Below are 14,941 nucleotides of genomic sequence, written 5' to 3'. Positions count from 1 at the left end.
TGAGTTTTTTTTGCTCATTTCCATCCTTATCCATTTTTTTCAGGTTTTAAAAGCAAGTGCACAAAATTAAAACCTCCACATGTGTCCACAGGGAGCGTGGGACCGTTTTTTTCCCCCCTACTCTTTACTCTGTGTTTATTTAATTGTTGTGGGTAATGATGTGTCTCAGAACTTCATTATCTTCAGTTTCCACCATTTCCCATTTCAAGTGTATAAACACAGCAGCTATACAGTCAGAATACACCGTCACAGTACAGTGTGGTCCAACAACCTAAAAAAAAAGCATGGAATGAAGAATATTTATAAAAATTAAATACTTAAATAAATATAAAAAACAATACAAACAAACAAAAATAAATAAATAATTGCAAGGCAATATGGTTTAATTAGGTCATTAGAGGTACTATACTCTTGAGGGCACCACCCCAGGGACACTGTTTGTTTACAGCTACATACCTTTTTATGGGAGTGTAGTTATTAGCATGATATGAATGTTGTGCTTTTTTATTATTTTTAAACTAAATATATATTCACTGGATACAATATATTAGTCCTACTTTAGGAAAAAAACATTGTTGAAATATTCACATGCGTCCGTGCATTGCCTAAAAAAACATTATACAAAGAAATTTAAATCTATTTTGTGTTTTTTTTTTCAAAGAGAAACGCATTTTAACTGAAAAAAATCTCGTTTTACTGTAAGAGAGAATGTTATTGTAAATGTAGCTACTCTAGCATATTATTTTGTCGCTGTCCAATGAAAAACGAGTATCATCAAAACAGCAACTTCACAGGAAAAACCTTCTAAACTTCCAATGGAAATTCACGTAAAAAGAGTTTGTTTCTGGTCATTTTAAAGTATTTCTATTGATCAATTCATAAATAAATTTTGGCACAGTGTAAGGGATAGTTTTTTGTTCAAATTATGTAGTATATTAAAATTCGACTACTTAAAAATTATGAGTTTATTTGATTTTAACAAATTGAGAATCTCTGGAATATAATCAAGAGGAATATGGATGATCACAAGCCATCAAACCAAGCTGAACTATTTTAATTGTTGTACAAGGAGTGGCATAAAGTTATCCAAAAGCAGTGTGTAAGACTGGTGGAGGAGAACATGACAAGATGTATAAAAACTGAGATTAAAAACCAGGATTATTCCACCAAATATTGATTTCTGAACTCTTTAAACTTTATGAATATAAACTTGTTTTCTTTGCATTATTTGAGGTCTGAAAGTTGTTCGTCTTTTTCAGCCATTTCTCATTTTCTGCAAATAAATACTCTAAATGACAATATCTTTATTTGGAATTTGGGAGAAGTGTTGTCCGTAGTTTATAGAATAAAACAACAATGTTCATTTTACTTAAATATATATATATAAATAGCAAAATCAGAGAAACTGATTCAGAAACTGAAGTGGTCTCTTAATTTTCCCCAGAGCTGTACTTGTTTTTCATTGGACAGCGATGATTTGCTTCTGTTTAGATGCAGATTCTATGTGTTATGTTACATTTAGATAACTACAGAGTTGTGGACACAACATGAGAAGACGCTTAACCTATAAGACAGTAGGGAACAGTGAGGAACAGTGAGGAACATGTGGTCAGCAGTAAATGAACGCATCTCTAAGACCTCGCTGCTTTCAAAGGAACGGTGATGTCGCCATCTATTGGCCTTGACTGCAATTTAAAGCTCAAATATTCGAGGTTGTTTTTTTCACGTTTTTTTCACGTTCATTAGAACAAATCACAATAAAGTGACTATAATCTAATATCTACACTCCTGATCCTTAAAATAGCCTCAAAACACGCAGAAGTATGACCGTTAAGCAGGGTTTTATGTACATTTTAATGAAGCGAATCACTCAGTTAAGGCACCAGTTTTTTTTCTGCCACTAGGTGGCAGCAACATAAAGCCTCTACATTAAACAGCACATGATTACAAAGGGGTGTCCATAAGCTTCTATAAAAATAACTGAACAAAAGCTAAAACACATGCTTAACATAAAGGACGCATTTACAGCTCTGGAAAAAAATAAGAGACCACTTCAGTTTCTGAAACAGTTTCTCTGATTTTGCTATTTATAGGTATATGTTTGAGTGAAATGAACATTGTTGTTTTATTCTATAAACTACGGGCAACATTTCTGTCAAATTCCAAATAATAATATTATCATTAAGAAAAATACGAAATGGCTGAAATAACAAAAAATATGTAGAGCTTTCAGACCTCAAATAATGCAAAGAAAACAAGATGATATTCATAAACTTTTAAGAGATCAGAAATCAATATTTGGTGGAATAACCCTGTTTTTTAATCACAGTTTTCATGCATCTTGGCATTTTCTCCTCCACCAGTCTTACACACTGCTTTTGGATAACTTTATGCCACTCCTGGTGCAAAAATTCAAGCTTGGTTTGATGGCTTGTGATCATCCATCTTCCTCTTGATTATATTCCAGAGATTTTCAATTCGGTCAAATAAAAGAAACTCATTATTTTTAAGTGGCCTCTTATTTTTTTTCCAGAGCTGTAGAGCCGCAGAGCTGTAGTGCTACTTCTATACTGGTGTATTCAGTTGTTTTATATAAACCAAATTGTAAAGAAATTATTTTCTGCAAAATATTCTCTGCTGATCAAAAGACCTGAGTAAAATAATTATTGTACAGCAGACCCACTGAAACGAAATGTCTTTTCTTTTTGGTTATTTTTTTTTGCAAGATGTGACCGGGACATTGATGATACTTGCACGTGCTTAATAGACCTAAAGGTACAGCAGAACTGATATATAGAAGTATAAATTAAGCATGGAGCAAAATCAACAAGATTAAATAAACTGAGCAGACACTCCAGCATCAGTGCAGGGGATAATTACAGAGCACGTGGTGCCTGGCTCGTGTAGCATACATTAAATGTCAAAAAATGACTTAGAGGCATTCTAATTAGAGAATTTAGTTACGTCGAGATGCACTAAAATTGAGTTGCCGAATTGCTTACAAAAATCACACATATTAGTTACATGTGATCACAAAAATCAGCTGGTTTGTTTCATGTTTGCGCGTTTTCACGTTTGACGTGTTTTCGTGTGATCACACATGTATTTCATGTGTGGCTTTTATGAAGGTACGATTAAGAAGGGCATCCTCAGAGAAATGCACGCTGTGAAGCAAGACGCACCTGAGGCCTAAGGTCACTATATTGTTTCGTATACAGTAAAGACGCATTAATGTTTCTGGAGCTGTACGCATAAAGTAAGTCCAAAGTTTAATATTGTCCCTCAAATTACATATTTTTCCACCTGCCTTCTCTGGTCTGAGGAGTTACAGTTGCGTTGGTAATCCAGAACTAACAATCTAACATTAGTAGCTAAACCCACGAAAGCGCCCGTAACTAAATGCAGCTAGAGATCTTCACAGCAATATTTCAGTTTATGGTATAATCCTTTCCAGAAAAACATGAATGTCGCTGCAGCAAATTAATTAACTCCATATCAACACCATTGATTCCAGAAGAAACGTTTGATGCACAGATGTCTATAGATTTTTGGACAGGAGATGTACAAAAAGTACACGTAAACATTTAAAAACGTTTAGAAATATGACAAAATATAGACAAGCGTCACCGACATTGTGACGTCAACCCAAAACAAATAGCCTACACTTGCTGTGTAAAATATAGGCACATACATTTGAAGTCTCGTGCAGGTTGTTTTGTCAAGAGGTTCATACTCTCGTTATATTTATTGCAAAGAAGCACATCACAATTACATCAGCTTTTAAGCAGGCTCAATGGACGTGATGCTGGAATATGTAACGAAACGCCCATTAAATCACAAAAAACGTCATTGGTGGTCACACGGTGGAAGGATGGAGGAAGGAAAACGATGCCTGCCCTGTACAGATCATTCACCTCTGGCCTTTGGACTTCAAGGCTTTTAATTTCATCAGTTTCATTTTTTTCCTGATGAATGTTTGGCCTACCAACAGCGTTACAACAAATACAGGCTACGAAATGATATACGTTAAGAGCAACAATGAAACTACAGACTAATAGATTTCCCAAAGAGACACGGCGAGGCTACAGAGCAACAGCAATACTGAGCAATGGTCCGTTTGGTCTCTACTCCACTCACTACCCAAAGTTTGGTGGTCTGGGCCTCAGAACAGTCTTTGTGGGATAGAACCACGCTGGGCCTCACCAACCTTGTCTAAAAGCACAACGATTCTAGACTTTCTGTTCTTTTTCATGCTGTACAACAACAGGTAATGAGATGTCTAGATAGGTATGTACAATATTTTTGTTATATCGTCATCCCCCCTTATTCGCCAACAAGGTCTTATTTTTTTTATAAACCTTTAATAACGATTTAAAAAGAGCAAAGAGCTTTCTATAGGGAACAATAAGAGGACATGTTGATAAAACTAGCTTTATAAATGGTAGAGACGTAAATAAATAGAACAAATAAAGAGCCTAGGTCAAATATCAGTAGATAGATCAATATTGATGGGGTTCATTGGACTGTCGTGCGCGAGGACTCCTAAGTGTGGGTGTAGAAGCTGTAGTAACCCATGTCCTTGGGGCAAGTCTTCTCGCACTCCCTGGGCGCCAGGATCTCGGCCTTTAACGGCGACGACGTTTCGGAGAGCGGCGTGGCCGAAGGGGACATCCTCCGTCGCTTGGCCTGCTCGAAGATGCCCGAGTCGCTTGAGTCGATGGACTTGATGGAGGAGGGTGGTTCAATCCACGCGGCCTCGGACAGCTCCTTGGCCTTGCTGCCCTCGTCCGTGGCGCCCAGCGGGGACCTGTCGGGGGCCGCCGCGCCGTCGCTGTCATCAGGCCCGAGCAGGTATCCGGAGGCGCCTGCTCTGCCCCAGCAGGACAGCACGGAGCCTGGCTTGGTGGTGGTGCCCGCGGTGGAGCCCACGGACGTGGCGCCCATGGTGGTGGTGCCGCCGCCGCAGTACTGGGGCGGTGTACGCGCGCCCCACGCCGGCGCCTCGCCGTAGTAGCCGAGCGCACGGTTGGAGCAGCCCGCCGCGGCGCCCAGCGGGAGCGGCTTGACCCCGGCGGCCGCGTACGACAGCAGCGTGGCCGCGTTGCCGGCCAGATCAGCGGCGGCGGCGGCGGCCGCGGCGTCGTACGCCGAGGCGGCGGCGAAGTCCAGGCGGTGGTTGTTGGCCGGGGCGACGAACCAGCGCTGCGGGGAGCCCACCGCGGCCTCGTCGCTTGGCTGCGGCGACAGCAGGCTGTTGGCGAGTGGCACGCCGCGATCCGCGCCAGCAGCGCCGCCCGCGCCCGCGTGGAAGCGCGACTTGGCCGCCGCGTACGAGCCCACGAACTGCTCCTGCAGGAAGGAGCCAGTCATCGCGTATCTGGCGCCGGGCATGAGCTGAGAGCGCGGGGACGCGCCCGGGGACGGCGTCAACCGGTCGATGTCGCAACCTGTGTAGACACTGGAGGAAGGCCGGAGGAGGAGGGGAGGGATGGGGAGACGGAGAGAGAGTGGACATGAGTTTGGCTTTGGATTAAAATTATTAACTGTATTATTACTGTTATTAAATTATTTTATTGGAGAGGTTAATACGTTAATTTGCGTGCATGTGGAGAGGGATCTGCGCCAAGTGAATTTAAAAATAGCATATATGCAGTGAGCACGAACTGTATCAGTCTCAAATTATTTTCTTTGTTCTCACGCGATACTGGAAGGGATTTTAAAGTATTACGGATGTAATAACCTTTTAACAATTCGTGTAAAATATTTTTCTTCAGTTTCATCGTGTATTTTACACGTTTCTAAATTATCACAATTAACGAATTAAAAATCGAAAAAAATGAATTATGAATTCACACCTATACTAAGTCTAAATACGGAAAAACCAACTCCAATTTGCTTTATGAATAAAACCCATGCATTTTTACGCACTGAAAGTGTTTTTAGTAATATTTTAACATAATTTTAATGTATAGAATACGACTATAAGAAATCTAAATTTTCATTTATTTACAGTTTTGGTAAGTTTTTTTGACACCTGTTGAAAAAAAGAATAAATTCTACATAATAGACTTTATATATATATTAATAATAATAATAATAATAAAGACATGAAGACCCCTATTGTCATGTACCATGTAAATTCACAACGAATTTGTAAGTAGGTTTAATAACTATTGAAACACCTGTCATTTAGTAATACACAATTTACGAGCAAAAAAAATAGATAAAACAAATCTTACGTGTCATAATTGTCCCGAAATCCTTTTGCAAATGGATTGTGGTCTATTTTCAGCTGTGTGATCTGTTAAGGAAGGAATAAGAAGAGTAAACAAAAGACCATATCCCAATCTCAATCTCTCTTTCTCTCTCTCTCACACACACACACACACACACACTGTTAATTGAGTATCTGAGAATCTATCCCACTTACGTCTGTGTTCTGGTAGGCTGTGACCGCGATGAACTGGGTCTCAGGGAAGGTGAAGGTTTGCACGCGACCCGGCTGGCTCGTATCCTCGGTTCCGTCTTCATTCACCTGCACCACGTGCAGCCTGGGCTGGTATTTATGCAGAGACTGCAGCACCACCATCTGCAGACCCACACACAAACAGTACAACACTGTAACTCCCGGTTACCCACTGCACTGGTAACTCGACATGGGCGTTACAATTAAATATAAACATAATAACATTTAACACTTTTTCTTATCATACATATTTAAATCAACAAGTAAAGCTAATCTAACTGTAAAATAACACAATAATCTGTTTATTTGTTATTTTTGTATTTTTTTTTTTACATAAATAACAGTTAATTCGGTGGTATTATATTCAGTTTATTTGCTGTACATGAAGAGTTAGCAGTACACATTTCAAACCAATATAAGTTCCAATTTATCAATTTAACAGTGTAATACTATGAAGTGAAATGCTCTTTTATGTCCAAATACTAAATTTAATGTACCAAATTACTACAAAACTCGCTGTGTGGTTAAATAAAAATGCACAATTTGTTTTTGTTTATTTAGATCGTTTGCTTTTTATATACCAACAAAGTTATATTTTGTAATGTTAAAAAAACGGTTTCATATGAACAATACGATTAAAAAACAAGGCAGAAGGCATTTTAGCCATATGTTTTTTTTTTAGATTTCTGATCTCATTGACCAAATAATATATCCTTTTAGAACTGTTATTAGCATTGTAAAATAAAAGGTACCCGTTAAGCTTCAGTGGACCTGTTGTTCTCTCTGATATCCTTACCTGGCCTGTGTTGTTGGTTGCTCCCTTGTTATTGGTCAGTTTTAGTTTGCCGAAAGAAATCTCTTGCCGCATCCAGTGCGCTCCAGTGTTGGGCGAGTCTGGGTGCATGTACACTCTGTTCCCTACAAACACAGACATACATGTAAACCATCATATACAATCAGGCTACATCACGTAAACATGGGTTATTCACAAATATAAAAAATATCTAATATAATCTAATATTACAAAGGCATCCGTGTTGACGATTACACACATTATTAACTATCATGATAAACTACATCAATTAAACATGGGACTTTATTAAACCGTGCTGGCAAACGTTAAATATAAAGTGTCAGGAGGTACATTTCCCCAGCGCAAAAAAGAATATAAAATATACGATTGTGATTATGTAAGAAATACATCAGAGCTGAGCGTTCAACAATTGGATCAACACAGAAATGAATAAATATTAAAATGTATGAAATCAGAACAATATAGATTTCAATATCGGAGCATTCACAATGATATATACAAAATGAAATAGAACCGAAAATAATATTACAAACACTGCAGGGTGTAAGTGAATTTTTTTTAATTAACCGGCGTTCGGTTTTGTGAAAAGACAAACCTATTTTTTGTTGCCTTGATTTTTTTTCTGCAACTTTTTATAATTGTATTATTTATAATGAACATAATAAACAAATACATATTTTATAATAAACATGCTTTAATGGCATTATGTTTGCTATTATTGCTGTAAAAATCATTAATTACCTGTGACGTTGGTGTCCGCTTTGCCGCACGGGACCCATTTGCCCCCCTGAAATCGCCAATGGTTGGGGTCAGCCAGAATCACATCCACAAAAATATTGTAGTGGGCAGTTGGGTCCAGCCCTGATATGTTGAAGCTTAAAAAAGGAAACATGCGCCTGGACAGAGAAAACGAAATCTCAGATTATACACCACACACCTGTTATTTTAATATGCCTCTGTGATTGCATTTAATAATAATAATAATAATAATAATAATAATAATAATAATAATAATAATAATAATAACCAACAAAGTGTTCATTAAATGAGAATATTAAACTAAATTATTTTTTAAACAAAATAAACCTTGCGCGTCTTAATACCTTTAATAAAAAAAGCCTAAGAAATGGACTCGCATTGATTTACATGCTTACAAAATCAGTTGCAGAAATAATGCAGAAATAAAAACACAGTTCAGAGTAATATAGCTCATGTAAAAAAAATCCAGTACGTTTGCAGGTTGTTTAAAATGTGCCAGAAATGTGTAAAAACAATAATTCCATATTCCTATTGTAGGCCTGTAGTGCTGCAATGGACACAAGAGTGGCCTGCCAATAGAGTTTTAAATGTGTTTAGGTTGAACGAAAGCGCACGAATTGGTTTTGTTAAATCCCGAGATGTTAAGCGAAAATGAAGCCATAAAATAATCCAGTATTTTTTGTGTAGTCCAAAGGATCGGCTTGCTTAAACGAAAAAGACATATTTGAGTTATATTAAAAAATAAGAAATAAGAAATCAATTTAAAAACAGACGCGTAAAAAGTAGCAAATCTGGAATAAATGTAAATGTAAAAAAAATGTAAAATGTAAAAAAAGACATATTAAAATATTTATGTAATAAAAAGAGATTTGTGGTAGAAAAAAATATATCTTCCATTAAATTGGGAAATAAAAATATAAAATGTAATAAAATTAGGTAATTATTATAAAAATGCGATTTGGGTAATCCAGAAGTGTGGTTTCCTCCTGTACAGCCCGGTGAAGGTGGAATACGTACCGGCCCTGCTTGGTGATGATCATCTCGGTCTGGTGTCGGTGAAACTTGAGCCAGAGCGCGCGGTTGCACAGGTACACCTGCGCCTTGCCCGGTACCAGGCCGGCCTGAGCCGAGGGGAACTGGTAGAAGTGCGCGCCCTGGTACGCATGGCCGTACTGCTGGGCGTACGGGTAGCCCGCGCCCGCATAGCCCTGCGGGGACGCGCCGCTCAGCAGGCCGTTGTAGGCGCCGTTGGCGATCACCGGGTGGTGCGCCATGTAGCGGCTCGGGCTGGCGATGGAGAAGGCGGCGTGCGCCGCGCCGTGCTGGCTGGCGTAGGGGAACATGGGCGTGGGGCTCGCGGAGAGCGGCGGCGGCGGTGGTGGTGGCGGCGGTGGTGGAGCGTGGCTGGACGGAGGAGGCGCGAGGCAGCGATCTGCCGCGCAGCCATCGAAGGTGTGGCGAATGTCGGGCGTGCCGTCGAGGGCAGGAGAGAGTTTGGCGCTCTGGGCGGCCCCCGCCGGGCCCTTAGAGTCCGCGAAGGCGTCCGCCTCGGACTCATTCGTCATCCCGCCGCAGTTTTTTTTCACAGGTGAACTCCTTCTCTCCAGGTCGCCGCCGTCGACGGCGCGCGTAATCATGGCATGCGCGAGATCGGACCCTCGCGAGCTCGCGCGTCCGCCGCTGCCCACGTGCGCGCACTTGTCGGAGAGCGCGAGCGCCGGCGAGACGCACTGCTCGAGCTGCATGGCTCGAGGAACGTAAGAGTTAAATAAATAATAAAAAGAAAGATTTTAAACAACGCACGCACGCACACACACACACAGGGACACACACAAACTGCAATTGCAATTAAGACGCGCGTGCGCGCGCGAGATTTGAGCTAGATGCTTTTGCGCGCGCACGAGACAGAAAGAGGGAGAGGGTTAGACTGAAAGATAAGAGAGAGAGGGGGAAAGTGAGATAGACATACAGAGAGAGAAAGCTAAATCAGCCGGTTGACTGCGCCTCTCGCGCTCACGCAGAGCTCGTGCATGGCTAATGAAGGCGCTTTTGCTATTGGTTAGCGCGTGACGGTAATTTAATTAGACAGAACTTAATTAGGATAATCAAGCGGGGCCCTTCCCGCCACGGCGCGCGAGCTTCCTGCGGCCGCTCGTGTTTGTACACTAAAACCTGCGAAAACTGGGAGTGGGGTAATTTTAGCTCCTGAAAAACAGCCGGATCTGATCCACTCGAAACATCCGATCAGAATACAGGAGACTGAGGAGGTTTAAAACCTCGCTGTGTTTCTGTGTTTATTGGCAGAGCAGTCGGGCCTGCAGAGCTGCTGTGTTTACCTATTCATGTGGCAGGAGTAACAAAGAGTGTTTACTGGAAAAACCAAGATTCATTATTCAGTCAGATATAAGATGAGTGGAATGCGCTTCATCTCTTCAGATGTTTGTGATAGGGCGTGAAATCATGGGCTTCCTCTCAATACCTGTTTACTAGTCCCAGGACCAATCAATAATGAATGGAAGTGGCGGTTAAAAATCTGAGCGCGCGCCACAAGCTTTTCATCGCACAGCTGATAGCACACATGAAATCTGCACACAACTGTTTACTCTTCAGAAGAATACTAATAGACTTCATCAAAAGTGCTTTAATAGATCACGCAGTGCACCAGAGGCTGCCATCTATCTATCTATCTACATTGTTTATTATTAATATTACTATTAATATAATTGTTATTATTTTTCGTTGTTGGTATTACAATTGCTACATAAAAAGAGTTGTTTGAGCGATGCCAGATTTTTTTTTTTTTTTTACCATTTTACTCCTCACGTAGACTTCACTTAGTCTACTGTTACTATCAGTTCACCAAAATGGTTCTTCTCTGCCATCGCTTAATAAACCTTTAGTAAATCTTTTAAAGAGTAAAGATTGTTGTCATCTTTGTTGATTATATTGTACACGTTTAAAAAATATGTGTTACATAAGAATATTTGATGGATGCAATAGGAGAACATAAAAACCCATAGTAAAATGTAAAGATGTGATTGTAACAGTTTTACTATTTTAATTACTACCACTGTTGCAACTACTATTCTTTACACTCACATCTTTTTTACAAAACACATCCACTCATTTACAATCTTATCAGGTTCTACACACACACACATCTCTTAGATGAAAATGTTTCTTTTTGGTCCTTCTAAGGCATTGATGCTTAAAGAATGCTTTTTAAAACATTCATTTTTAGGAAGGTTGCTTTTGGTATCACTGTCATTATTTTAGTTGATGTGGTTGATGGTGTTCACCCTTAAAAATAAAGATGCTACAAAGAGTTATTTTAGAAGTGCAATGGAAGAACTATTTAGGATTCTTTCTCTTTTCCTTTTTTATTTTTTTGTTAGATTGGACCTCCCGCTCTGTCCAAGTGCCTTTATGAGCGAGTCAATCTGCTGTTGGCCAAAGATTGTGTGCTGATGGTGTAGTGATAACTGACCACTGACCAGTGCTGGCTTTAGCTCTGTCCTGAGTTTATAAACTTTAATTATCCATTAACGCCACCCTATAATGTCCAGTAAATTAATATAAAAACACGCCATGCTGCAGTTTCATTAAGTAGAGCGAGCTAACTTGTGCTAACAACAACATAAGGAGCAGTGATGAGTTTTTAAAATATTTCACTGACTATTTTAGTGATGATCTTCTTATCTAGCAAAGTAGCCAAACATTGTGCATGCTGTTTGGAAAGTTTTACTTAATGAGTGGCCCTGGTTCATTGACACTTCCAGCAGGACTCTTCACAGGGTTGCCTGTATGGCACACTCACCCACCCCCCATCCACCCCCACCCCAAAATACACACAAACACACACACAAACACAAACACACACACACAAACTAAATGAACGCTTTTATTCCCATCAGATTATATTCCCTGTCTGACCATGACTGCAAATCTTCATATTAACAGCTTCTCTTCCTCTCTGTTCTAGAATCACTTTCCTTTTTGCACCATATTTATTTACTACTTCAAGAAACAAAACACTGACCTGCATTTCAAGTTTCCATGTTCCATGCTTAAAGTGATATATAAAAATAATGTTACATAGACTTGATCACAAAGACACAACTTTACAGGCTAATCATTGTTCCTGGATTATATAACCCAGAGTTTGAACCCCAAATCTGTGTATTTATGGGTGCAAAGCCGATCCAGAATCTGAGAGTGGATCAGCAGGCAGAGGTGAGTGGGCTGCAGCTCTAATGAAGAGGCTTTACATCTCTGAGGCTAACAAGAAGGGTCATTAGAACAGGGCGACTGGGTCCAGCAATCTATTCTCCAGAAACATACAAGCACAGGCTTGCCTGCACCTAACCAGCACAACGAGTGGCTATCTTCTTCTCCTCATTATTCCCCTCCCTCTCTCTCCCTCTCTCTCTCTCTCTCTCTCTCTCTCTCTCTCTCTCTTATATTTCTCTATCTAGCTACCGCCCTCTTCTTTAATAAGCTTTAACCAGACTTGGGGGGCTCAGCTCTGCTGCAGGTTTTATTGTTAAGTCACCAGTGCATATGTCTGTCTTAAGATTTTGCTTTGCCCCCTCCTCCCTCAATTTGTTATTTCTCTCCCCTCCTTTTGTTGTGCATTAGCCCCCTGTACTTTGCACTTATTAGCTCAGCCAGTGGCCATAACCACAGAGGGGCCCGTGGTGATTATCAATGGCAGCAGGGCCAGTGCTCCCTCAGGGGGTCATTGTGTTGCACGGAGAGCTTTTCCATCCTCAGGTGGGCATAAACACACGCCACTGACCCACGCAAACAGGTGTTGTGTTTCCACGTCACATGCACATTACTCTAATGTGTTTGAATGATGTATTGTGCTTTTAATTATATGTTTGCAAGGAGTATTAATTATGTGTTTCTTAACGGGCTTGTTGGCCTAAACTTAAATTATATCATTTGCAGCCACAAGAATCAGCTGATGGTTTGTTTTTAACCAATAAATTCGTACAGTGTTAGTGTAGAGGGACACTGATGTAACAGTAGGACATTATGTCTAAAGCATTATCAATTTTATTTAAATGCTTATTAAGAATGTAGTTTCTCTAAATGTACTTGTGTTGTATATTGGCACAATGCCATTTTTATGTCCAATATGATTCCAATAATGCAGCCTTCAGTGTTGGCTGGTACCAATACCATCCAATACTGATATCGGTCACTAATATTTTTAACAGGTCTTCTATTACCAAAGAAAAGCCCCAATCTGTTTGAACAGAAATCCCTGTAATGACTGAATAGTTGCATTTATGCATTAGTACGTAATACTACATAAGATACGTAAGATGTGTCTGAAAGCACTTGCCTAATGGCTTTTGCTCTAACTGTGAAACAAATATTTTACTTCCCTATGAAGCCTACAACACTGGTATACAGCTCTGGACAAAAATAAGAGGCCACTTAAAAATGATGAGTTTCTTTGATTTCACCAAAGTGAAAACCTCTGGAACATAATCAAGAAAAGGATGGATGATCACAAGCCATTAAACTAAGCTGAACTGCTTGAATGTTTAGTCTTGAAGTTATCAAAAAGCATTGTGTAAGACTGGTGGAAGAGAAAATGCCAAGATGCATGAAATGCATTGTGATTAAAAAAAGGGTTATTCCACCAAATATTGATTTCTGAAATCTTAAAACTTTAAACTTCAACTAAATGCTCTAATTGACAATATATTTATTTGGAATTTGGGGAAATGTTGTTCAGAGTTTATAGAATAAAACAACAATGTTCATTTTACTCAAACATATATCTATAAATAGCAAAATAAGAGAAACTGTTTCAGAAACTGAAGTGGTCTCTTAATTTCTTTTCCAGAGCTGTATATGCTTGACCATATGTAGGTTTGGGTTCTATGGATTAAGCATTTACATGACAGTGTAGGGTATCATATTGGTCACATTGGATTATCCTTTTCCACCTTTGATATTCAATCCAGTCATTTTGGCCAGGATTTAACCAATACTGATAGTGAGTATCAAGTCGGCACACCCATTATATCAGGTTGTAACAGCTATAATAAGTTATCGTTACAGTGTCAGGAGATCCAACTCGTGCCGTGATATTCAAAGAACCTCTAATGTGTCACCAGTGTGAACAGCTTGAATAAGTGACCTCAGGTTGGGAGGTTGTTCGCGTTTGGTCCATCTCCCAGAGCTGTCGCGTTGGCATTGATCAGTCGTTAGATGCCAATGACCTGCTATATGAACAAGCCAAACGTCAGATCCTCTCTTCAGCTTCACGGAAGCGAGACATGTCCGCTAAACCTCTCCACATCTGCTGATGGCTGGCTGCCAGTGGACTTCACAAGAAGCCACTTCACCAAATAATGTTGCTGCCACAATACTAAGGAGGTCACATTGGCATGGAATCTCAGTACCTTGTTTCTATTTATTTATTTATTTACATTTTTTTTAAGTGTGGCAGTGGACAAAATCAAGTTATGAGGAGTTACTTAAGGACTTGGGGGTGTACCGAAATCTGGCAGCTCTGTTGTCCAAGGCTTGTAGAGGAGGAGCATCTTTCACCACCCAGGTCTAATCTAATCACTGTCAGCAGCAAGGAGAGAAAGCTGCTGTAAGTGAGCACCAGCTCAGGGACTTTACCTAATGCCCACTCTGTCACATCAATGATGGGATCGGCGCACACCGAATGACAACAAAATTATAGCCAGGCTGGATATGGGGACAGAGGAGGCTGCCCCAGTCAGAAGCGATTGCTTTCTGTGAGCATGAGAGAGGGGCTGTGCGGGGTAAACACAGTACTGACAGTAGAGAGAGAGAAAGAGAGAGAAAGAGAGAGAGAGAGAGAGAGAGAGAGAGCGCTCAAGGTTATTTGTGATTCATGGCAGGTAGTG

At 40.1% G+C, this 14,941-nt stretch overlaps 1 protein-coding gene across 1 annotated transcript; it reads right to left on the bottom strand.

Annotated features, from left to right (window-relative positions):
- Positions 1-115: 115 nt before the first annotated feature.
- Positions 116-9,983, bottom strand: tbr1b (T-box brain transcription factor 1b). The gene is made up of 6 exons (XM_007230408.4): positions 9,057-9,983; positions 8,022-8,176; positions 7,263-7,384; positions 6,431-6,589; positions 6,240-6,301; positions 116-5,458 (listed from the first exon to the last, which is right to left on the bottom strand). The coding sequence occupies exons 1-6, from the start codon at positions 9,782-9,784 to the stop codon at positions 4,543-4,545; spliced, it is 2,142 nt and encodes a 713-aa protein (XP_007230470.2). The 5' UTR covers positions 9,785-9,983; the 3' UTR covers positions 116-4,542.
- Positions 9,984-14,941: the final 4,958 nt, after the last annotated feature.

The sequence above is a fragment of the Astyanax mexicanus genome, chromosome 11 (assembly GCF_023375975.1).
Source record: "Astyanax mexicanus isolate ESR-SI-001 chromosome 11, AstMex3_surface, whole genome shotgun sequence".
NCBI classification, from domain to species: domain Eukaryota; kingdom Metazoa; phylum Chordata; class Actinopteri; order Characiformes; family Acestrorhamphidae; genus Astyanax; species Astyanax mexicanus.
This window is presented reverse-complemented; position numbering and strand designations above follow the sequence as displayed.